The 25228-nt window shown below is 39.5% G+C and overlaps 1 protein-coding gene across 1 annotated transcript in view; it reads left to right on the top strand.

Annotated features, from left to right (window-relative positions):
* EXOC4 (exocyst complex component 4) overlaps positions 1-25228 on the top strand; it is a 448906-nt gene that overhangs the window by 311717 nt on the left and 111961 nt on the right. Inside the window, exon 12 of the mRNA XM_063448300.1 lies at positions 18438-18574. Coding sequence (XP_063304370.1) covers positions 18438-18574 — 137 coding nt within the window. The remainder of the gene's footprint in view (positions 1-18437; positions 18575-25228) is intronic.

The following is a 25228-nucleotide window of genomic DNA, read 5'->3' on the forward strand; positions in this document are numbered from 1 at the left end:
GGGAATCATGACGTGTCACACATGTCATGTGTCCTTAAGGGGTTAAAGGAGCACTATAGGGTCAGGAACACAAACATATATCCCTGGCTCTATAGGGTTAAATCCACCACCTAGCCCCCCTGTCCACCTCATGCCTCCCTAAATATAGTAAAATCTTACTTGTATTGAAGTTTGGAGCTGTTTACTTTGTCCCTTTTTCCTTTTGATCTGCCTGATGACATCATCAGAAGTGGTAACCTGATCCAATCAGCCGTCTCTGTGGGCGGTTTTGGAGGCGGGCCCCCAGGGGCCCAGACCCTGAGCTCAGTTAGGGGCCCCAAAATTTCTGGTGGTGGCCCTGTAGAGTGGTACGTGTAATGCATAATTTGGGCTGTAGCATGTAGCACACACGGCAATGGGTGACTGCCACCAAGTCGAGTTAGATTTTCCAAGTTGGTTACCCGTGACCATGTCTGTGCTATGGGGGGTGGAGGGATGTGAAATTGAGAGAGCGTATAGCCCTCTCTCGGCTAGCAAGTGCCCGTTTTGAAGGTGTGGAAGCCCACCAGGGTGAAACTAGAATTCCTGACTAACTACTGTGTGACAGGTAGTAAAACTTATAAGCAAAGAAAAGCAATAACATAACGAGTTAACAAATTAACAAAAGATGTTAGTTACTTTTAGTTACATTATATGATCATACATTGCATAAGCCTGCCACATGTCAATGTACCCCATCTTTGGCAGGTCCTACCTAACAGCCCAATGTCTGCTCTTATGCTATTAACCCACGTACTTGGGGAAAAAATTCCATCTGGGGCTCTCTGCAGTACAAGGCTAAATAGGGACCTGAGATGAGGCACCTGTAACAGAGAGGGGTGCAAAATCAAGGAGTTGACTTTGTGGCAGGCGTATGCAATGTATGATCATATAATGTAACTAAACCCCCATTATTTTTGCCTAGATTAGGTGTTTTTTAAAAAAAAAAAACTAATAAAATCTTTCAACATTGAAGTTGCTGTTTAGTGGATAGGTGAGTGCGCTGGATCTTGTGTATTGTATTATTTGGCCTCCTGCGGCAGCCCATTTATGCATGTTCAGGTGAGTGCAGCCTCCCCCCTGGTTTTATATATATATATATATATATATATAATATATATATATATATATATATTAATGAAAAAGAAATACAATTTAAAAATACTGTGTCAAAACTAAACAATTAAAGTGATAGCGCTTTGATTTATATACTCATAATGCAAATATATCTGCTCAATGAAAATTATAATTAAAGTGACATTACTATCCAAAACCACCTTGAATATATACATCAAAGCACAATCACTTTAATTGTTTAGTTTTGACACTGTATTTTTTGTATTGCATATCCACATATGTTTGCTAAGATGGGCGATTTTAACCCCTTAAGGACACATGACGTGTGAGACACGTCATGATTCCCTTTTATTCCAGAAGTTTGGTCCTTAAGGGGTTAAGTAGCCTTATAGAATGTAGAAATTTATTTTTATGTGCGCGCTGTTCCTTAATCTGTATTATTAATCCAACAAACGGCAAACACTCTATTGAAGCCCTCTCGTTTGGGGAAAAAAAAAAGAAGGAAAAGTAGTAATTTCTCTTTAGCCCAAAATGATACGATTGTTTTCCATATAGCATTTTGTTTTTCTTATTAAAATGATATATCAGCTTGTCTTAATTTAAAACATTTGTTGAATATGAAAATACGATCATTTTTTTTATTACTGGAAAAAAATCCTTGCTGCTGTTGTAGGTGACATTCCCCCTTCCCGTAGCTGAATGGATGACCTCCTCTTTTTATGCGCAAAGTCCTGTTAATGAACTGTAGTTTATGTTCAACTTTAAAGAGCAATATTTGTTTGCTTTCAACTGCCGCTGAGATAGTAATTATCATTTACTGAGCCTGAATAACAGAGTGATTGCATTTATGATTTATTTTATTCATTTTCTTATTAGCTTGCTGCTATATGGCGTGATTCTAGACTTTAATTAAATGTCTGTGATAATAAGCCTTGTGTTTGTCCCTATTTTAAGTTTCTGCTGTGTTAGAAAGAGCAAACAAATGTCAGATATATAGAAGAATTAGAGCTGAAAAATGTAAAGCTGAGAGATTCTAACTGGAAGATTACAAGTGTGCGACCAGAAAGCTTGGTCCATGAGAAAGATTAAAGGGGGAAATAATACCTCAACATAAAGGGCTTTCTAAATGAACTAACACACAGACATACAAATAGTGTGTATTAAATTTGCCTAATTCACTTTTTTTTTAAGGTTTGTATATCAAAATAAATCCTCAAACTTGTTAGAATTCTCAGCTATAATGTGTAACCTGTCTTGTTGGTGTCTTCACTACTGTCAGAATTCTTTAAGAAATACAATTCCATCATTGACACGAACATACATGAATAGTAACAAACCCTGTCTGATGGAAGTTGTATACTGTTTGTTCCATCACAGGCATGCTAGAGGCACCAACTTTAGCTAAATTAATGTGTGAATGTGACTTACCCTTCCTGTAATGAGAGATCTAATATTTAAACTTTCTTTATTGCACCATTTGATTAATTTTGAAAGTATCTCTTGCTCTGTTAATACTCAGTGGGAGCCTTATGTGTGTGATTAAGATTCAATCAACAGAACAGGAGATAAACTTAAAGGGAAAATGCAGTGTTTATATAACAGCCTAGTGATAACTTCACTGGACACTCCTCAGATAGCTGTTAGAGATCCTTCCTGGGTCATGACTGCCTAAAATGCATCCAAACATTCAGTGTTTCCTCCCTCTGCATGCAGACACTGAACTTTCCTCATAGAGATTCATTGATTCAATTTGACTCTATGAGGAGATACTGATTGTCCAGGGCTGTATTTGAATTGTGCTGGTTCTGCTCCTGATCTGCCTCTTTGTCAGTCTCAGCTAATCCTATGGGGAAACATTGCGATTGGATCAGGCTACCACTTCTGAGTAGCAGTGGGCAGGTCAAAAGGAAACAGGGACAAAGTAAACCGCTCCAGACTTGAATACAAGTAAGATTTTACTATATTTAGGGAGGCATGAGGGGACCAGGATGGCTAGATGGTGGTTTTAACCCTATAGAGTCAGGAATATATGTTTGTGTTCCTGGCCCTATAGTGCTCCTTTAAATGTCCTTATTTTGCACAGTATGTTTAATTCAGAATATCTTATCTCTTGGTCTGTTAATAGACTGCAAGAGCCTCTTGTGTTTAATTAAAAGTCAATTAACAGAAGAGGAGAACTTCTAAAGTAAACACACTTTGCTGTCACATCTTTATAATAAACTGGAAGATGACACTAGGCAGATATACCACTGCAGAGAGATGAAGTTGTTAGGTTGCTTAGATTGTTCCTTAGGAGTTTATATAGTCATCCAGACCATTTTATCTCAATGACGACCTGATGTCATGCAGGCTCTGTCACTCACAGCTGGGGAGGTGTGGCTAGGGCTGCATGGATAGAAATAAAAGTAATTTCACTCTTAAATTTCAGAGAATTGAGCAGTGAAACTGCACGGGGATGATCTATACACCTGAACTGTTTCAGGACATAACTTACCTTTATATATTCACATATAGGGTTATCTACTAAAGTAGGAATTATCAAGGTTTAGATTGAATTTCAAAATTGAGGCCAAAAGAGACAAATTGAAAAGAAATAAACAAAATGCCAAATTCAGCTATGTTTTCATTTAACATATGGAAAAACTGGTGAGTATAAGTGCTCCATATCTATAATTAGCAGCAAATCACCAACAATGGGTTCTCTCCACCCTTTGTAGTAAATCTATCCTGAAAACAAGCTCCAAAGACCCTCCACTTATATCCATAGATGGGGATTATTCCGTCCATCTTTCATAATAGAGCTGAGACAGCTCTAAAAAGTGTGAGTGTACACTTTTGCCCATTTGTACTCCCTTCACAAACATCTACTGTACTGCACCATAATCTGTTTCTTGCTTTGTACTTATAGATTAATATAATTAAAATATCATCTGTATTGTATGTATATATAATCTTAAGCGCTGATCACCTCCTGTCTGTTATGTTTTCAATATTTTTAAATCCGTTTAAATTTCCAACAATTCATACTTGACCTCTACTAGTGTGGAAAAACAACAAAATTACTTTTCAGAAGACCATTTTGAGTTTAAGACTTTTAAGACTTTTTTTTTTTATTTGGAACACCCTTCAAGTGCTAACTAAAAGAGCTGCTCGAATTTCTTAGGTGACAAAGTGAAAACAATGGACTAAATGTCATATTAGACGTCATATAGATGAGCAGACATCAAATTAAATGTTATTTCCATTTTCCCTTCTGTTTCTTGTTGAATTTGGAAGCAGTGCATACTTTGTGCACGTGTCTGACCCAGAATCCTAAGCTTTGTGGCCAGATATAGAAGAGGTAAGAATATAATTCCTCACTGTCTGCTCATGTATACATTTGGTACCTGGCTAACACAGTATGTAGATGAAAGTATGGAAAAATTCCCTGGGAGTTACTTAATGCTCCAAAGCAAATTCAGGGAAACGTGAGCTTCTGATACTAATGGAAGATAGCAAGGTTATCTACAAGGAAACATATGTATATCGATTAATGTTACAAAAATGTTTTAACATGGGTTTATGTCTTTGTGTAACTTAAACAAACCGTAATCCACCTCATAGTAGAAGGTTGTGTTCAGTAAGGATGTTTCACTGAACATGACAAGTCCGATGCTAGTGTCCCTTCTGCACTGTGGTGTTGTTGGATTCTTTCAGTGGAAAAGCAGCCCTCTTGACCTACTGTCAATCATTGTTAAGGAATGTAAATCAAATGTGATCTGCCCTTGTAACAATCTCTATCCTGTGTTAGAAATCCAGCTGTCAGTCATTGGCATCGAAGACAGTGTGAAGTCTGTCATTCATGTGTCACCCCCACACACATACACATTCATTCCCCGATCAGATATGCAAGCATGAGCGAGTGGGGACTTCTTTAAATGAAACCTGACATCGCATTTGATCTGGGTTGATGAAACCGCAAAGGAAAAAAGCAATCGGAGCCCACAGGGATTTGATTTATTTCACCGCTGCATCCGGCCCAATATTTGCTGGCAGAAAATGAAGCTCCGTCTTGAACAATGTGTTGACCTAAGATGAGAAAATTGATTTGAAGAATGTTCGTACCTGCCTGTGGAAGGAGGTGGGGGCGGGACAGCCTTCAATGTTATTTTGTCAAATAAAATGATTAACCCATACTTTGATAGAGGAGAGTGACACAGCATGACATGCAGTCTTTGACAACTGGGTTGAAAGAACATGGCTCTTCTCTGGCAGTTATACAGTTAAACAAGATTCCTTGTGAAATCTTCAAAAGTTAAAACTACAGAAATAAAGTTAAAATACATATACAAAGCAAACCCTTTGGGGAATTCTTCTACAACGGAGTTGGGTAATTGGCAGGTCTTGTCGGATTACAATTCCCAGAGCTAACCCTCCACATCTTTTGTATAATAGAGTACGTGTGAAGAAATGTACAATGGATTCTCCTTGGGAAACTATTTCAATGTTTGCACCAGACTTTGAGATTGGATTTCCATATACACCTACATCAACTATTCGTTTAAAAAACACATTCTTGTAAACAGATCAAAATAGCTTACAATAACAGCAAAAAACAAACAAACAAGGCTTCCACATATGTTTGTGGTTCCATGAACTAGAAAGCAAGATGTAATAGTATTTTCTGCAAGAGAGATGAGAGAGAATTCTAGGAATGGCTGCCTGCCTGGGAGAACAACTGCAGGGCTACCGAGGCTGCTACATCTGCAGTGCAGCTTTCTATAGCAGCCAGCAGAATCATGCATATTAAAGGTGTCCGTATACTAAGACATGCTGACAGCTTTTTGTTTTGTTCATCGGCATTAAAGCAAACAACAATGCCAGGAGAGCCCTATGGTGAAGTCAATAGGATAGAAGTATTGTCCTCACAAACAAGAACCCTGACTGATACTGTATATATTATGTGTATAGTTTGTCTGACAATCCACTGTTTACCAACTTGTGTTGGAATCTGCCATGTTTGACGTTCCCATAGTGCACACGTCCTTCATTACTAAATGCTATTGTAGCACCCGTATAGCAGGAGTTCCAGTGAATACTAAAGAATCCGAAATTAATGTCACCCTTAATCTACTCTCTGGTAGGCTTTTTCAAAGTTGTATTAGAAATACCAAATGGGGCAGATTCAAAAACCAAGTGCATACATTTATATGTGGATCTCTATAAATCATTGTATCTGTAAACACACCGTACACATATATTCAAATTTAATTCTGATTGTTTCTAAAAGAACCAAATATAAATATAAACACACCTTTAAAAGGCATGGTTTTAATGAGCTATAAAGATTCCCATACATATTTCACTATTTGACTCTTCTTGCTCCTATGTGCACCTTTCTGAATGTTCTAGTGGACTGGTACCCACAGCTGCTATATTGAGAACATCTCTGATCATACACTACTTAAAATAATTTGTCCCTGCATTGCTACTGTTGCAATTTGTAAGATTATAAATTATTTTTTTATTGGAATCATCTCAATAATCATCAGTATTTGTTTTTTCCCCATCTTTTACCAATGTCTTAATTTTAGTCTTTCCATGTATAAATGTATGCTTTCAGTACAATTAATTATTGCTGTTTTTGCATGAGTAAACAAATTGTTTTGTCCTCCCTATGATGTCTGTTTTTTTACCACTTAAAATATATTTCCACATGTATCCATCAAGAGAATATGATGCATTTTTGCAGCCAAGAGATTGTGGCATCTTGAGATCAATTCTATTAGCCGTGCTAAAATGGCATTTGTTTAAACAGTTATTTTTACATAGCTATTCTAATGCAAGGGAGGCAAGATTGTTTGCATGTGTTAAACAAGCAGTAAGCTTTGTGAGCCAAAGTATATGTTTAGGAATGACAAATGTCACTATGGATTGGAAAACCAGATGGTTCAATCAACCTCAAGCACCCAAGCAATGTAGTTGACATTTCCATAGCAACTTCCAAATGTTCATCAGTTATCATTATTGAAAACTAGGATAAAAAGCATATTCCGACTTCTAGATATTTGACTAGAACATTATCCAACCATATCTGTGAATCGACTTCACCAACACCTCACCACCTTGTCCTGTAGTCTTCATCTCCTGTGAAAACTGTTCCTCGCAAAACTTACTTACATAAGATTTAACTAAGGACATACTTGACTTTTCCTACTCCCATCCTATTATAGAAATTTTAATTTCACACATAATTTTAATTTCACCCAACTGTTCTGTACTATATAAATAAAATGTATGTGCTGAACACCTTCATTAGACTCCCCTAGTGTCAGTGGATTATGTGTTGCAGGGGAAAGCAGTATTGCTACGATAACCAATGTGGGGACCTGAAGCTTGATCATGTGACAGTAATGCTTTAAAGAGTAACTCCAAGCACCATGACCACTTCAGTGATTTGACTATGAAATGCAGGACATACTGAGCTTAACCGTTATTCTGCTATAGGTGTAACTCCACCTCCAGCAGCAGGTTCAGCAGAGGTGCGGAGGGGAGACCCTGTAGTAACCTCGCTACTGAGGAGGCCAGGCGCACGGCGGGTACCCAGGTAAGAGGGAAACAATTGTAAAACAGTTTGGCCACATTACTGCAGATTAGTACCACGGTACCTTTTAATATGTGCCTTCCCCAGGGGTGGGCTGGGACGGGGGACAGGGAGGCAATTGCCCCCCAGGCTGCCCTAAATATTTTTAGTTATTTTTTTAAAATGCGGCTCTCTAAGCGGTTTAGGCGGCCACCTAAGGCCTTGTGGTGGCCTAAACCGCCTTAGGACAGACTGTGTCAGGTCTTTTCACCATCACCCCCCCCTCCCTCTCACCATCACCCTCCTCCCCCATACTATCACCCCCACCATCACCCCCCTCCTTCACACCATCACCCCCTCACTCACACCATCATCACCCTCCCTCTCACCATCACCCCCACATAAACCACATTGTATCATATTTGTCTTACTTCAGAACATCAATATCCGTTATAAAACCAGGAAAAGGTGGGCATGGATGGTAACCTGAGCTGGTGGTGCAATGGGCCACTTGACTGGATTTGCCCCCTTGGCCTAAGGGTGCCAGCCCTCCCCTGGCCTTCCCACAAAGTGTAATAGTGCCTTAATATATGTTACATATGAAGATCAGTATGAGAGTTATTAATGTTTTCATTTTATTCATTGTTGAGTTTGTCAGTTAAACACTATCCTTGTGGGGGGAAAAAGTGTGTTTGCAAGAACAAGTGATTGTAAGGAGAAAACGAATATAAAAGACACATTAAAAGAGAGCTCAGTTAGAAACAATATAAATATTATAATGAAAGTATACAACCCATATTACATTGTTAGCAATAAGTAATTAATTAGCATGTGAAGATGATACAGGAAGAGCCCTTGATATCAGCGAGCTATGTTCTGATTCTTCAGCTGCAATATGCCAGAGTTTGCACATTACCTGGGCTGGTTAATAATCATGGGAATTAAAATCTAACAGCAGCTTGAGAGCTACCGGTTGGTTACCCCTTGGTTAAATTAACCATGTCTAAGGGATTCTTCCTGTAGTTTTTGAAAACATATGTTCAGTTTCCTTAAAAACCTTTTTATCAAACTTCCTATTATGAATATTTTATTTTTAAAGTTAGTTGTATTTGGGGGAGGCGTGTTGTTGTTTTTTTTTTTTTTGTGCCATGTGAACTATGATTCTACTAGTAACTAGAATAAGGGAAAGCATGCATTGTGTCTCCGGGTTCCTCTCTCCTTCTGCTCTCTTTGATCTGCATATGGCACTTCATCACACTTTGATCGGCATGTGACACTTAATCAGCTGAAAACATCCTTTTTAAAATACTTATTTTCCTACTTATAGGACCTAGAATATGCATTTGCTTCAGGGTATTTTTCAGATCCTGAACAAGCCTTTCTACAACCCTGTTTTTTATGTAAAGTATGCCCCTGCTTTCTCCAAGGTACTCCCAGCCCTGATGCATACCACTTCAGAATGCATAGTTAAACCCCTGACAGTTTCGGAGTTATCATTATATCATCGGGAGAATCAGAAGTCAGCCCCTGCTGGAAGGAGGACGGTGAATGCTTAGTCATCAGAAGATGTCAGTGTATAATGGATGATTAGCTGCAGCCCTTCCCTACAGACAGGTGAAGCTGCAGAGAGCAGAACGCTCCCAGCTCTTCTAGGCTACCAGCCTCTGCCTCTCATTGCACTGACATGTTGATTTATAGATGAGCATCTCTTCCCTAATGGGAGCTGCCACCTCGGGTCACTGGAGCCCCCTGCTGAAGAGACCCCGTCACTGACGGCACTGGGAATGAGTAATGCTTCAGCTTCTCACTGAGGATTTAGTACTTTTCGTGATCCCTGGAAGTAACCATGTAATTAAAGAACAGAACTTGGAAAGTTCTTACAAAGCAAACATTTAATGTGAATGGTTCATATACTAGTTAAATCTATATATATTAATACATTGCACTTTTTTTCCTTTAACAATGGGAAGGGTACATATGAGTTTATGTTATAGCTATATCCTGTAAATTAGCTCTTCTGCATGGCGGCTCAGGGTGGTATGTACTGCACCATACTGTAAAACCGTATAGACAGATAACTGGAAAGGGCATCAAAGGCTTCTGTTATACTATTGTTATTAGTAGTAGTAGTAGTAGTATTATGTTATTATTTATATAGAGCCAACAAATTCTGCAGCGCTTTACAGTGGGTGGATGAACAGACATGTAGTTGTAACCAGACAAGTTGGACACACAGGAACAAAGGGGTTGAGGGCCCTGCTCAATGAGCTTACATGCTAGAGGGAGTGGGGTAAAGTGACACAAAAGGTAAGAATAGTATTAGACTAATGACAGTTGCAAGAGAGGAATCGGTCAAGAGCTATTAACAGTTTAATTTCTACGCTTTTATGAAGAAGTGGGTTTTTAATTATTTTTTGAAGGAGTGGAGACTGGGTGAGCATCTAACGGAGGAGGGAAGTGAGTTCCACAGGAACGGTGCAGCCCTGGAGAAGTCTTGAAGGCGAGCATCAGAGGTGGGAGTACGGACAGAAGATAGACGCAAGTCTTTAGCAGAGCGTAAGGGCCTAGATGGGACATACTTGTGTATTTGGGAGGATAGATAGGTGGGAGCAGCATTATGTAGAGATTTGAAAACAAGAACCAGAATTTTAAATTGAGCCCTATATCTTACAGGAAGCCAATGTAGGGACTGACAGAAGGGTGAGGTATGTGCGGACAAGAAGATCAGCCTCGCCGCTGCATTCATTATGGACTGTAGCGGTGCAAGTTGGGAGCACGTAAGACCATGGAGAAGCGGATTAGAGTAGTCAAGGCGAGAAAGGACAGTGGAATGGACCAGCACCTTAGTCGCATCTGGCGTTAAGTAGGGTTGGATGCGCGCAATGTTTTTGAGATGGAAGCGGCAGGATTTGGCGATAGGCTGAACATGAGGCATGAAGGAGAGGTCGGAGTCAAAGAGAGCACCTAGGCAGCGAGCACCGTTGACTTGGAGGGAGACAGACACAGGAGTAGCAACACTTATGGGAGGAAAGACCAGAAAAAATTTGGTCAAGTTGAGTTTAAGGAAGTGGGCAGCCATCCAGTTAGAAATAGCAGAAAGGCAGTCAGAGACACTAGTCAAGAGGGACGAGGATAGATCAGGAGAGGACTGATAGATTTGCGTGTCATCCGCATAGAAATGATATTGGAAGCCAAAAGAGCTAATGCGTTTACCAAGGGAGGCAGTATAGATGAAGAACAGTAGGGGAACAAGGACTGAACCTTGGGGGACACCAACTGACAGGGGTTGGGGAGAAGAAGCAGAGCCAGAGAAAGAAACACTGAAAGAGTGCTGGGAGAAGTAGTAGGAGCACCATGAGAGAGCAATATCTTGTAGACCGATATTGCAGAGGATGAGAAGAACCTGTTGATGATCAGTGTCAAAAGCCGCAGATATGTCAAGGAGAATTAGGATAGAGTAGTGGCCAAGAGATTTTGCAGCGAGTAGATCATTGGATACTTTGGTCAGTGCCGTTTCTACAGAGTGCTTAGCGTGGAGACCAGACTGAAGCGGGTCTAGCAGAGAATTGGACTTGAGGAAGTCTGTCAATCTTGCATACACAACTCTTTCAAGGATCTTGGATTTAAAAGGCATTAGCGACATAGGATGGTAATTGGACGGGGAGTTAGAAGATATCGAGTCAGCTTGGTGTGCCAAGGTTGTTGTTGGGGATGCTTGCTGCATTTAACTGTAGGAGGTGCCATGATGTCTAGTTGAGAGGAGAGGGTGGAATTGTAGAAGGAGGTTGCAGAGCTAGGACATGTGAGGTTTGAGAAAGGTAAAAGGAGAGTTTGGAGATTAGTGGAGAAATGCTCTAGGTCAAGACATTGACAGGTTTCTGTAAGAGTGATGTTCAGACGGTGGTGTCAATTGGGTCTTAGGAATGCCGATGTCAAAAGTCAGCAGATGGTGGTCAGATAGAAGAAAAGGAATATTGGAGAGATTAGGAGGCGGTACAGAGATTGGTGAAGGCGAGATCAAGAGTGTTTCCTGCTGTATGGGTTGCTAAATCGGACCATTGCGGAAGGCAAAAGGAGGAGGTTACAGAAAGCAGACGAGAGGCATCAGTGCAGTTGGGGTGGTTAATTGGTATATTGAAATCCCCAAGTGTAAGGGGGAAGGAGTGCTAAATGAGAGGAAGTGGGGAAATCAGGAAGAAAAGTGCTCAATAAATAGCCTAAGATGATAGATGATAGCAATTCTTAACGAAAACTATTTTCTTAAAGAAAAGTTATATAAAAAAAACTAACTTTTTAACTAAATAACATGAAATTATATATGAAATTAATTCCATTGTGCCATGCAGAAGGTTGCAATAGGTATGGAGAAATGCTCTATAAGCAGTTGATGTAAAATCATGAAATATGCATTCACCGGTGGCTAGTGTATTTAGTTTTGATGGACCATTGCTCATAAAGGTAGAGTAGAGAGTGGGACTATGTCAGTTCTCCAAGATGATATTCAAGGTTTATTGAGACTGAATTTCCTTAACTGCTTCATCATCTTAAGTAAGTTCTGAGTTTTTGTGTAGGTTAACATTGCTAAGCTTTGTCTGGCTAACACAAAACAATAGAGGATCTATAGGAATGTGTTTTAGCCTGATTTTTAGTACTGGATCCAGAGGCCTACAAACATTGTATCCTTAGCCCACCTGACTCAATTAGCCAATTAATCCTCCGTTTTCCCTTTTCTTGGTCTTTCACTTTTTGTTACATTGATATATTTCATGGTGGGCCCACTATCAAGCCCACATATACCTGTCAGACCGCAGACTTTCTAATACAGCTCAATGAGCAGTCTTTGCAAGGCAGGTGCTCAGAGCTATTGCCTGCTTCTTGAGTTTAGCTACATTGAGCTAACCAAAACAGGAAGTAACAGGACGGGTTGTCTGATTGTCAGCCAGGGGGTAAAACAAACGCAATTTACAAAAGTGCCACTTTCTTTTAAAATCCATCCTTTTTTGTAAAATAGAAAAACAGGACACACATCAAGCGCTTCAGCAAACTGAAGTCTTTTAGGGGTCTGGAGTGTTTGAAATGATTGGTGCGAATGTTTCACAATGTCTGATAAATTATTCTAAAGCATTTTTGCATAGGCTACCAATTTAAAAACAAAAAAGCAAAAATGTTGACATTTTTTGTTGATGTCATCATCACTTTAAAGGGACACTATAGTCACCCAGACCACTTCAGGTTTTAACCCTTCAGATGTAAACATAGCAGTTTCAGAGAAACTGCTATGTTTACATTGCAGGGTTAATCCAGCTTCTAGTGGCTGTCTTCCTGACAGCCGCTAGAGGTGCTTCTGCGACGCTGGACGCGATTTTCGCATCCAGCGTGCAGAGCGTCCATAGGAAAGCATTGCGAAATGCTTTCCTATGGACTGTTTTAATGCACCACTCAGGAGCTGACGTCGGTGGGGGAGGAGAGGTCACCAGTGCCGAGGGAGCACGGCGCTGGATTAAAGTAACTGAAGGAATTTTAACCCCTTCGGCGCTAAGGGAGGGGGGCCCTGAGGGTGGGGGCACCCTTAAGGCACTATTGTGTCAGGAATACAGGTTTGTTTTCCTGATACTATAGTGATCCTTCAACTAATCACATTAATTACCTTATTTCTTCATAGCAAAAGAGTCACAGACCACCACAGGGAAAACAACATAGTATGGAAACTGTAATCACTGTCTAATGTATTTTGTGCTATTGGCACTTCTTCCGAGACTCAGAATTGTCCACTAATGTTCGTGCTCATAGTGAGATGAGATTACAACTCATTATGAAACTGTATTCGATAGGAATAACTTTGTTTTTGTCATCAGATTGAAGCTATTTGTCTTGGTAATAGTGTTACAGTTGAAACACGCATTAAAGAAATATGAAAAAGTGTACATTGTAGGCTTAAAAGATGCCATTACTTAAAGCAACTATTGGGCCTACTTATTAAGCTGCTAATGTGTAATGGCTATCTTTAACTAGTGCGTAGTGGTTAGTTCTTTTACCTGCTGAGCAGATATGCACAATCACATAACCTTTCTTTTTATCATCAGTGCAGTTTGACAGTGTGATACAGAGATCTGTGTCCAAATGATGGCTAAGCAGACAACCTGACATGTTTTGTTCTACTATAGGACCGATGTCAGATGATCTGTTTAGCTCTCAGTTAGACTGTCTTTCACTGTCCTGTTACAAACAAATATATATTTTAATGAATACAAGGGAAAAGAAAGGTTATGTTTTAGGTATCCTCCTTTGATGTAATGACCCTAGCATTCCTAAACAACTCAATATTCATATAGACAGCATTGTTTTGATAGTTCAGATTTATTTAGTTTGATTACATTTCCTATTGTTTAAAGTTTGTTTTGTTTAGTTTTTAAGAAGCAAAAACCAAAAAGGTTATGGTGGGGAAAAAATTAGATTGAAAACCCCTTCCACCTGAAGTCTGTGGATAGTTAATACAATGCTAAACAAAAATCTGCACACCAGTCAAGCCATTCGACTTGCTTTTCCCACAGAAATCTCACATTTGCAGTGATGTTACTACCGCAAAGGAATCAGGGTACGCATATGCAAATTAGTTTAACAAAGAATCACATTTTTGTCTCATTCCATTTGAAACATGGATTCCTTTGAGTCTGCGTTTGTTGTATACAACAGCTTTGAAACACAACGTAGGAACAGATGCAAAGTCAGTAAACCACTCATGGACAGCGGTTTCATTGTTATTGTGAGATTTCTGTGGGAAAAGCAAGTCTAATGGCTTGACTCGTGTGCAGATTTTTGTTTAACATTGTATTAACTAACCATAGCTTTTTTTTGTGAGAATATTTTTTTCTAAGGAAAGAAAATATATTTTATTGCCATTCTATTGTGTTCCTTGACTGAGATACTTACGCCAGGGCCGGATTAACATAGGGGCTGAAGAAGCTGTAGCTCCAGGCCCATGCCCATGGAATAGGCCCAATGATTTAAAAAATTAATAAATCACACACTACTCTTAGGGTTGCCATCTGAGCAGTATTTTTGAGGCTACCTGGTCGTGCCGGTATTGCAGTAATACCGGCAATACAAATGCAGGTATTTTTCACTGTATAATTAGAGATTACTCTGCAATTCCAGCACCGGCCAGTAGAGGTCACTGTGTGTGGAGAGAGGAAGGGATAGGAAGTTACAGCATATCCCTGCCACTCTCTAGTCACTGATCTGCAGGGGAGCAGCTACTCAGCAGAAAGAGTCCAGATAGCAGCTCCAAGCCTGCAGAGACAGCCTACAGTTTAGGTAAGTGATGGATGGGGGGGAGACATGGAGACCTGGGGACACTGAGACTTTAGGTGACACTCGGAGACTTGGGGAGACTTGGGGACACTAAGATACTAGGGTACCACTGTGAGACATGGAGACACTGTGAGAAATGTGAACACTGGGAAACTTGGGGATGCTGGGAGACACTGAGACATTGGGAAACTGAGACACTGGGAGACATGGGACACTGAGACACTAGGGACACAATGTCTCCATGTCTCCCAGTGTCTCCGTTTCCCAATGTCTCAGTGTCCCCATGTCTCCTAGTCAGTGTCCCTAGTGTCTGTGTCCCCATGACTCCCTGTGTCCCTCTCTTTGCCTCCAAGTTTCACAGTATCCCCTAGTGTCTGTGTCCCCCTGTCTTGCTATGTCCCCATGTCTCCCAGTGTCCCCTAGTCTCCCAGTGTCTGTGTCCTTTGTGTCTGTGTCCCCATGTCTCCCAGTGTCCCCAAGTATCTGTGTCCCCATGTCCCCCAGCCAGTGTCCCCAAATGCCTCAGTGCCCCCATGTCTCCCAGTGCCTTTGTCCTCATGCCTCTGTCTCCCCTTGTCTTTCAGTGCCCTCCTGTCTCTGTGTCTCTAATGTTGCAGTGTCCCCATGTCTCCCAGTGTTCCCTAGTGTCTCAGTGTTCCCATGTCTCACAGTGTCTCTATGTCCCCTAGTATCCTAGTGACATGGGGATACAGACACTAGGGAGCATTGGGAAACATGGAGACCCAGAAACTAGGTGACACTGAGACACTAGGGGACATTGGGCGACATGGAGACACGGGGGGACATTGTGAGACATGGGGCACTGAGACACTGTGATACATAGGGGACACTGGTAGACCTGGGGGAAATGGGGACACTGAGAGACTAGGGGACTGGGTTACATGGGGACACTGGGTGATTTTTTTTCCAAGAAAGGTGGCAACCCTAACTTCTTTTCACATACTCTTGCTTAAGTATTGAAACTTAAGAGGGATGTATGGGTACAAATCTAATCTGTTGTTTTGATCATTGTGGGAACTCAGGAGTACATTGAATATTTCCAGTTACTGCAGAGTTTACTCACTAAACCATAATGTAGTGAAAATAGTTAAGCTGCAAAAGTAGAGAAGTTTTCCAGATCAGCACTTTTTGTCTGCGTTTTGCAATTTAGCTTTCAAATTACTACAGTTCAGTGTTTAGTGTTTGCGCATGTCCTCCAGTAGGTTATATGCACATGAAATACAAAGTCCATCAAGACAGCGTTCAAGGGTTTTGAATTTTCTCTAGACCAGGCTTCCCCAAACTCCGGCCCTCCATATGTTGCTGAACTACAACTTCCATGATTCTCAGCCTATCTAGTTCATTGATAGAATCATGGGAGTTGTAGTTCAGCAACATCTGGAGGGCTGGAGTTTGAGAAAGCCTGCTCTAGACCCTAAGAGCAACATTAAAAAAGGACAGTGCTGAATCCATTCTAACAAAAGGGTGAATTCTAGTTCAAAGTCCAAAAGCCAGGACAGGCAGCTACAGTGCCCTCCACTTAAAACATTACCCCTGGTACATATGTGCAAAGAAGCCTGTGAAAATTTGACTTTTCTGTTTAACCTTTTGATCTTTTGTTCATCTCATCATGGATATGAAACAATTGCAAATACAATACAGGTTTATCCAAAAAATGAGAATCTTTAACAAGTATATGTGTGGCACAATTATTGGCATCTTTTTAGTCCAATACTTTGTGCTACCTCCCTTTGCCAACATAATAGCTATGAGTCTTCTCCTATGCCTGATGAGGTGGTAGAATGCATGGTAAGGGATCTAAGGCCATTCCTCCATATAGAATCCTTCAAATCCAGATACTTGAAATTTTGAGGTCAACACTAGTGGACTCTCTTTTTAAGTTCACCCCACAGGTTTTCTATGGGGTTCAAATCAGGGGGCTGGAATGGCCATGACAGGACCTTACATTTGTGGTTAGTAAACAATGTTTGATTGATTTTGATGTTTATTTTGGCTCATTGTCCTGCTGGAAGAGCCAACTAAGGCCAATTTTAAGCTTCCTGGCAGAGGCAGTCAGGTGTTAATTTAATATCTGTTGATATTTTATTGAGTCCATGAGGCCATGTATCCTAAAATGCCCTGCCCCAAAACATTATAGTGCCACAACCATATTTAACCAAGGGCATGAGGTACGTTTCCATATGGTTTCCTCTCTGTGTGTGCTAATCTGGTGTTTATTGCCCAAAAGCTCTATTTTGGTTTCATCTGACCATAGTACCCGATCCCATTTCAAGTTGCGTTAGTGTCTGGCAAACTGAAGATGCTTGAGTTTGTTTTTAAATGAGAGTAGAGGCTTTTTTCTTGAAACTCTTACAAACAACTTGTGGTGGGATAGGGGATTTTTGTTTGTAGTTGTAGAATTTTTCTGACTACAAGACGCAAGGAACTACTGCAATTCTTTAACTGTGATCTTTGGAGACCAAGTTCACTCGAACCATCTTCTTCACAGTGCATTGAGACGCTGACAACCCAGGCTGTCACATTGCTGCCAATCCAGTCATGTGATCTCTGTGAAACCACGATCACATGACTCAGATTGGCTGGAGGGGGACTGCTCGATTTGTTAGGCAGGACCTAGATATGTAATCATAATAATCACATAAATATTAGCATAGAAATATACTTACAATTTTCTAGGGCAATAAACCTTTGTTGTGTCTGCAAATGAGAGCAGAGTATTTTTGAACAAAAGATCAAAAGGTTCAACAATAAAGTACATTTTTCATAGCCTAATGTTCTCACATTTACCAAGAGTGATAATATTAGTACAGGGCACTGTATAATGCAGATAAACTTGACACAAATGGACCTTCAACCAGTGCAATATTTAAGATCACCAAGCGAGGACCTCCGAACTGTCTATACAGATAATTTGCAACTACACCTGTATAGAAGGAAAATACACAGATGGAGATAAGCACACAGTTCTAAGTATTGAGACTATCAACATAAAAACTCTAGAACCAGCTGGTTTCCATTACTCTTAAAACGGTCTGAGTTCAAAAGTTTTTTTGTTTTTTTATGTGTTGTATGTAATGTTGTTTGTTTTTTTTTTAATGTGTTTACCAAATAAATTGGTTGATGTCTACAATACTGCATGCATTTGTATAGATCACAAATTTTAACAGTATAGTTATTTTTTGTGAACAATAATTCAAAGAATTTTATTTTAACCTGCTTATGTAACTGCAGCTCTTTTTGAACAACCCAATCCTTTAGTATATTCTTTACCCTAATTATAAGCAGACCCCATAGCTTTCTTTAAATGCTCCACATTTCTTAATTACTGATTAATGTTTGCAGCATACTATAGAGAATGTACAATTACATTTCTAACACACTGCACCTGATTTTTTATTAAAATAGAATGTGAGTGTGTTTATAATCTCTTCTGTGCTTTCAATTACAGAGCACAGTCATTGTGGAGAAGAGCATGCAAGACTTGATGAATCTGATGCGGGACCTTAGTGCATACTCAGACCAGTTCCTAAATATGGTATGCGTGAAACTTCAGGAGTACAAGGACACTTGCAATGTAGCATTCAGGTATTTAATTCTTCTCTGTCATTCTCATGTTATTAAACAGAGCAGGGTATTTTCATCACCACCTGGGTAATCCAAAAGTAGCTTTCAAGTTATATGAAGTGCTGAATGGTGGATGGATGTGAGCAAATTAAAGACGTTTCATCCCAAGTGAATATATCATGCATGGGTTATGAAGCAACTGAGAATTCATTGCACTGTGAGTTCACCAAGTGTTAGCCCCTGTTGTGGCAGTTTTTAGGAGAGCTACACTACCTTGATAAGTACTCTCAAGATCTAGGTGCTTTTTGTCCCTCATTTCATTGCCATTCTGGTTCAGCTGACCTTATCAGGTTTTACAGTTGTACTCACAATTATGCAACTGTTAAAATCAGATTTATTGTCAAAAGTTAAAGACTTTCAGCTGTTTGCAATGAACAAATCAATCAATAGCAATTAAAATGGCTCAACACAATAAATGTTTCAAGCGGTTTCCCCAAATTCAACTGAAAATGCAACTTATAATGACTTCTCCAATCTCAAAATGAGTCAACCCCCTGAATAGAATCCATCACACAACAGTATAAATATGCAAAACAGGTGTTGTCTCAAGCACGACTGATGCAACTAAGCAAGAGCTTCATTAGTTGCACCAGGTGTGCTTGAGCTGGAACACTTGAAATACCTGAACTGGCTAGAGGTTTGTTAAGTGTCATGTTTGACAGCATGTTAGAAATATGGGTAAGTCAAAGGAATGGCCCACAAAGTTAAGAAAAGAGATCATCACCCTTCACAAACAAGGAACAGGTTACAAAAAGATAGCAGGGGCATTAAATGTTCCTAGAGACACCGTTGGTAGCATAGTTCATACTAAAAACAGAAGGTTTCCATGTAAGAACTCAAAGACGTACAACACTACTGACCCAAAAGTACAAGAAAAGTTGGCTCCAATATGCTCAAAATCTTATAAATAAGCCACAGAAGTTTTGGGATTCTGTTATGTGGAGCAATTAAACAAAACTGGACATTTTTGGTCCAATTGATCGTCGGTATGTGTGAAGGAAGAAGATTGAAGCATATGCAGTAAAGCATGGTGGTGGCTCAATGATACTCTGGGGATGTTCTCCATCCTCTGCCACTGGAGACCTGCAGCGTGTGTAAGACAAGATAAATGTATTAAAGTATCATGATTACCTAGGAGAAAACGTGAGGAAGCTGAAGCTTGGGCATCATTGGACCTTCTAACAAGACAACTTGGTTGCTGAAGTAGTCTTGGAAAATTCTACAGTGGACATCAGTCACCTGACTTGAATCCCATATAAAATCTCTGGTGGAATTTGAAGAAGGGGGTTGCAGCAAAACCCAAGAATATTACTGAACTGGAGGCCATTGCTCATGAGCAATGGGCTAAGATTCCACAGGAACGCTGCCCGTGGCTATGCATCATGATTGCAGTAGGTCATAACAGCAAAAGGTGGCTCTACTAGGTACTAAAGATGCTTACCATGAAGCGGTTGAATACTTTTGCGTCTGGAAAATTCATTACAATTTGCATTTTCAGCTAAATTTGGCAAAACCAGTCGAAGCATTCGTTGTATTGAGCTATTGTAATTGCTTTTGTTTGATTTGTTTACTGCAAACATTTGAAAGTCTGTAAATTTTGCAAATAAACCTGATTTTCAATGGGGTTGAATCATTTTGATTACAATCGTAGTATCCCTTTAAAAAAAGTTTCCCTCTATATACATGAATATCTTAAACAAGCTTTTACTTGTAGGGAGCCACAGCAAAAAACAAAAACAAAAAAAAGTTGCTTAAAATGTATTATTGGCATGTGTAAAGCGACAACATATTCCATACCACTGTACAATTGGGAAAAATAAAGTACAATTTAAACAGGCCAATACAACAGGTAAAGAGAGAACTGCCTGTGTGACTCCTTCCCAAATGTTTCCCTTCCAGTTTGTTGTTATAAATCTTATGCCATTTTAAGTCCTCAGGCCTTTACCCACCTCTTTCCTTTTTTTTTTTTTTGTTTCTCTGTACCTCATGTTTTCCTTCTCCACCTCTCATGCCTAGCGACTTCCCACCCCTTTTTCGAGCTAGGAAACTTCCCAGTCTTTATTTTTCTTTTATCCATGTAGACATGGCTATTAATTAAGAAAGCATTTTAAGCACATAATTAACTTTATGTTAATGAAGCACCTTTTGGTGAATTGATCACTGCTCATTTCTACATACTTTCTGAGGTGCACACTATGTTGGATTGCTGGGGTTAAAACTATATTACTACCCTCATAAATCTTTTTACCTAGAATATTCTATTAGTCTCTATATACATTTAATTGTGAAGAAACTTGAAGTTTTAAAATTGATTCAGTCCTTATGGTGCCTTTTGGGAGCTTGAAATCTTAATTAGGGCAACATGCTGAAAAGAAGCAAGGGGAATAGCAATTACACACATGCGACCACAGACCAATAATTTTTGGTGCTAAAAGACCACAGTAGTTATTATAGAAAGGGATTTTCATCTGTAATACCCTCTAATTCTCTAAAGGATTGGAATGAAATTACATGTTAGCTGTGTTTAGTGCATTTGTGAATGTAAAATGAGAAATCAAATTATTGGTGATAGCTTTCATTATTGGATTAACAAACTACATTGAGAGCTGCAATGTTAATAGAAATACAGAGTACAGGCTTTACCCAGGCTGACATGATAGTCAGTTCATGCACCATAATCCTCTCATGTGGAAAATGCAGTCATTCAATGCTGGCGCTTGCTTTGTCCTTCCAATGTTCCACATTAACACTCATTTGTTTATATGTCCATCAGGCTATGCATGTATTTTATTTTTGAGAGTGCATATTGAATATGTTAATGTGCAGTACATAATCCCCATTGGGTCAGTATTATTTAGGCAGTGCTATGGCTTAGTGTTCTTTTTTCTGTTTCTCAAAGCAAAACACAACCTTCATTTTTTCAGAAATCCACCCTCTAATAGCTTTCGTGATTCAGAAGTATCCCATCTTCGTTTCCAGAAAATGATCCACTGATTTTACTTTTACACCTATGTGGTTTTTATGTATAGTTTCAAATGACTTTACCTGGAAAAACATTTAGGATACAAATGTATTTCTCCTGACCTATGCAGACATTTGAGTGCATTACATATTTATAGTGGTGGAACCTGCTTTGTACTAAAAATAAATTGAGCGGAAGGTGTTTTTTCTTTTTTTTTTCTCATCTGAAAGAAAAATCGGTGTCAGTAACACACACTTACCAGGACTCCAAACAGCAAAACAGCATAACTTTCAACGACTGTGCACAATGACATTTAGCTGATATGTTCTGTACCTGCATATATGTCTTTAAATGAGAAAGTATCACAGTTAAATAAGATTAAAGGGACCCTTCGAACCCTCCTTAAATAGAGCCTGGGATGGCTCTACACTTGTGTCATCCATATTGTGTGTGTTCCAATTTTTATATATACAGATCGCATGTTCATCTTTATTGTTGTTATTTTATAGATCCTTTGACAAAACAGAAATACAACTTGTTAAAACGTGGATACTCTGGAGAAGTATGTTGGTTTAAAACCAACGTGTGGTGTATAAAACTGGTTTTATTTGTGATAACTATTTTTTTTCTACTTTTAATCAATAAGGCATAAAATGTCCATATTTATTTTGCAAGATAGGAATTGTTTCTACCAAGAGTGTTAAATGAACACAAGTTTACAACACTAGTTAGATCGAGTATAATTTGCAAACATTTTAAACTTTTTGCAAAATGCAAAATTGGGAGCAACACAAAAATGGGAGAAAGTAAAGATTGTGTTAAGAATCGGAAAATAAAGACTTACGTATTTCATTGTAATTCAGTGACCTGTAGTGCACCAGCCAATATGTCAAAAACAAAAAGGGTTGGACTATTTTAACAGAGTGAAGCTTAACCAGTAGTAGAATTGCAGTCCATTGACCATCTACAGGAAAACGCTATTCAATTAGAAAAGATAATCTTAGCTAATAGTATCTCTAGCCAATATAGAGCCATTGATTGGTCAAATTAAAGCACCAGCCATGTTTTGGTTGTACCTAGGTTAAATTACATGTATTTTGAAGTTTTGTACACTATGCGTTTCTCCTGATTATCATCTGGTGATACCTCTCTAGCTGTACTGATTTTAAGTGTTCATCACCTCTATACAGAGCTAAAAAAAATTGCACACAGATGGCTCTGTCTTCTATGCACGGCTTTACGAACTAATTATCAGATAATAGCTTTTGGAAATAACAACCTAATTATTCTGGCTAAACTTCATTCCACAAGCATCTTTTTTTTTTTTCCGATTGGGTGGGTAGCAGAGTTATATTGGATTTTCGCTATTAAAAGAAGCTGCAGTGCCATATATTTCCCTGTGCTTTGTGCTTGCACCTCTTCTGCAGCAGCACAGTCTGTCAGAACCAAGAAGGATCTCTGCTACATTCTCTCCTCTTGGCCTCATTGACCCAAATAATGTTTGCATGTTCTACAGCAGGACTGACATTGTTGTTGGTGTTTGTCGCTAATTGCTCTCTCCACCAAGTTGTGACATAAAACCCTGGCTGCTCTTGAAGTCTATTAACTGAGGTGTTTAATGATTACAAATGGCTTTTGGACAAACCTCTCAGGTCTTTTTTTTTTCTGCTAACTCCTTATATCATGTCTTTTTCTCTGCAGTTTATGACCCTATGTGATTTGTGATGTCGTTACATAGAACAGAAGGAGGTTTTTATAAGACTGTAGCAGCAAATCTATTCCATCAGACTCACCTTCACAGAATTACTTTCCACACACTTTAAACAGCAGGAAACCCAGAGGGAGTCTGTATAAATTTGTGTTTGTGCGTTTAGCTCGGTAAATGTGACCCTTATGGATGCATTATGGCTGCACAGTTGTACAGTAAAGATGTCAAGGCTTATAGAATAAGCATTACTATCAAAGTGGGTGATTACATATAAAAATAAAACTGTCCTTTTCTATGGCACTACATCTCTTGAGAAATTCAGACACCAATGTAGCATCCAAACTTAGATGTGCTTTTATATTCTAACTGCTAGTGGCTTTTTTACTTACTAAATTCTCACGGTGCAGTAGACCAATATAAGAGAGTGGCTGCTGCAGCAGATATGGGCACAATGCCTATGTACGTGTGACTTAGAAGATACATATTTAAATTCTTCAAAAAAATGTCATGAGGTTCTTTGAATGAATAGTGTCCTTAATATGAGCCAGATATAACACAGAGTAGAATTGCATGGATGTTCCTAAATCTTAGTATTGCTGCTGAAAAAAGGCTGAATTAAGCCCATGTAACCAGTGGCGGAACTACTGGGGTCGCAGCCACAACCGACCCCGCTACTCCAGGGGCCACGGCCGCCAGCTATGTAACGCGGCCCCGGCCCGCACGGAATAACCGCCAGGGCCGCACTGAAGGAACCTAACCTGTTAGGGCCACCAGATGCTAGATATTTCTGGGAGGCCCGCTGTGATGAGGTCAGACTGAGCTGGGAGGAAGTGACAGCCCGGTCACTTCCTCCCAGCAATCAGAGAGAGCCATGCAGGAGGAGGAAGGAGAGGAGGGAGTCTGAGTGGGAACTCTGACTCCCATCAGCCTGAGCCACTGAACCCCAGGGAAGTGACCCTCCTGCACCTAAAAGGTAGAAAACAAAAATGTGTGTGTGTTTGTATGTCTGTGTATATGTATCTGTGTGTGTGTGTGTGTCTGCATGTGTATCTGTCTGCATGAGTGGGGGAGGGGCATATGGGACGGGGTGTAGATGTATGGTGGGGGTGGGGGTAGACGTATGGGGGGGGGGGCCCAGGACAAATTTCGCACTGGGACCCCGTTTTTTCTAGTTACGCCTCTGCTTGTAACCTCACTAGGTCCCCACTGTTAAAAAGGATTGTTCTTCATGGTGACTTAGCCTGCATTCTGTCAGTAAGCAAGACAGATATTGAACTTTTGTTTTCTTCTTTTTGTAAAGGGGTGTAAAAAGAGTTAATTACATTGCTTGTAGAATCTAATATAAATAAGGTCACATTGAAGAGTTACTCGTTTGACTTTGAAACGGTGCACAGTCAGAGTTTAACCCCTTAGCTAACGTAGGTCCAATTCTACGATGTCATTAGCCAGCCCAGAACAAAGCTCAATTTGGCAGAGTCCACAACCTCAGAAAGGCTTACTTTAACCAAAGCCAGTGTTTTATGAAAACACTATTTTTTGGTTGGAGTAACTTTTTAAATATAAATTTGTATATTTGTTTCTACATACAAAAAGATAGTGGCACAAAAAAACTACATGGGGATATTCTTTTTATGTATGTTCATACCAGTTGCAGAGTCCACTTTTTTCTGTTGCATTTGTATACCCCCATAGTATTGACATAATTAAAAAATCATTATATGAGCTACACTACTTGACATATGGAATGATTGCATGGCCCCATTTTTGACTATGCCAGAAGAAATGCATTATTTTGTAGAAAGAATTGATTGTTATTGTCCTAGTGTCCACTGTGAGGCAATCACGTTCACTGCACCATATATAGATCAAGAAAGGTTGTATCATGGATTAAACATGATATTGTTTTACCAATATTTAAAAGTAGTATGTGAAAATATTTTAACAT

The sequence above is a fragment of the Pelobates fuscus genome, chromosome 3 (assembly GCF_036172605.1).
Source record: "Pelobates fuscus isolate aPelFus1 chromosome 3, aPelFus1.pri, whole genome shotgun sequence".
In the NCBI taxonomy this organism is placed as follows: Eukaryota; Metazoa; Chordata; class Amphibia; order Anura; family Pelobatidae; genus Pelobates; species Pelobates fuscus.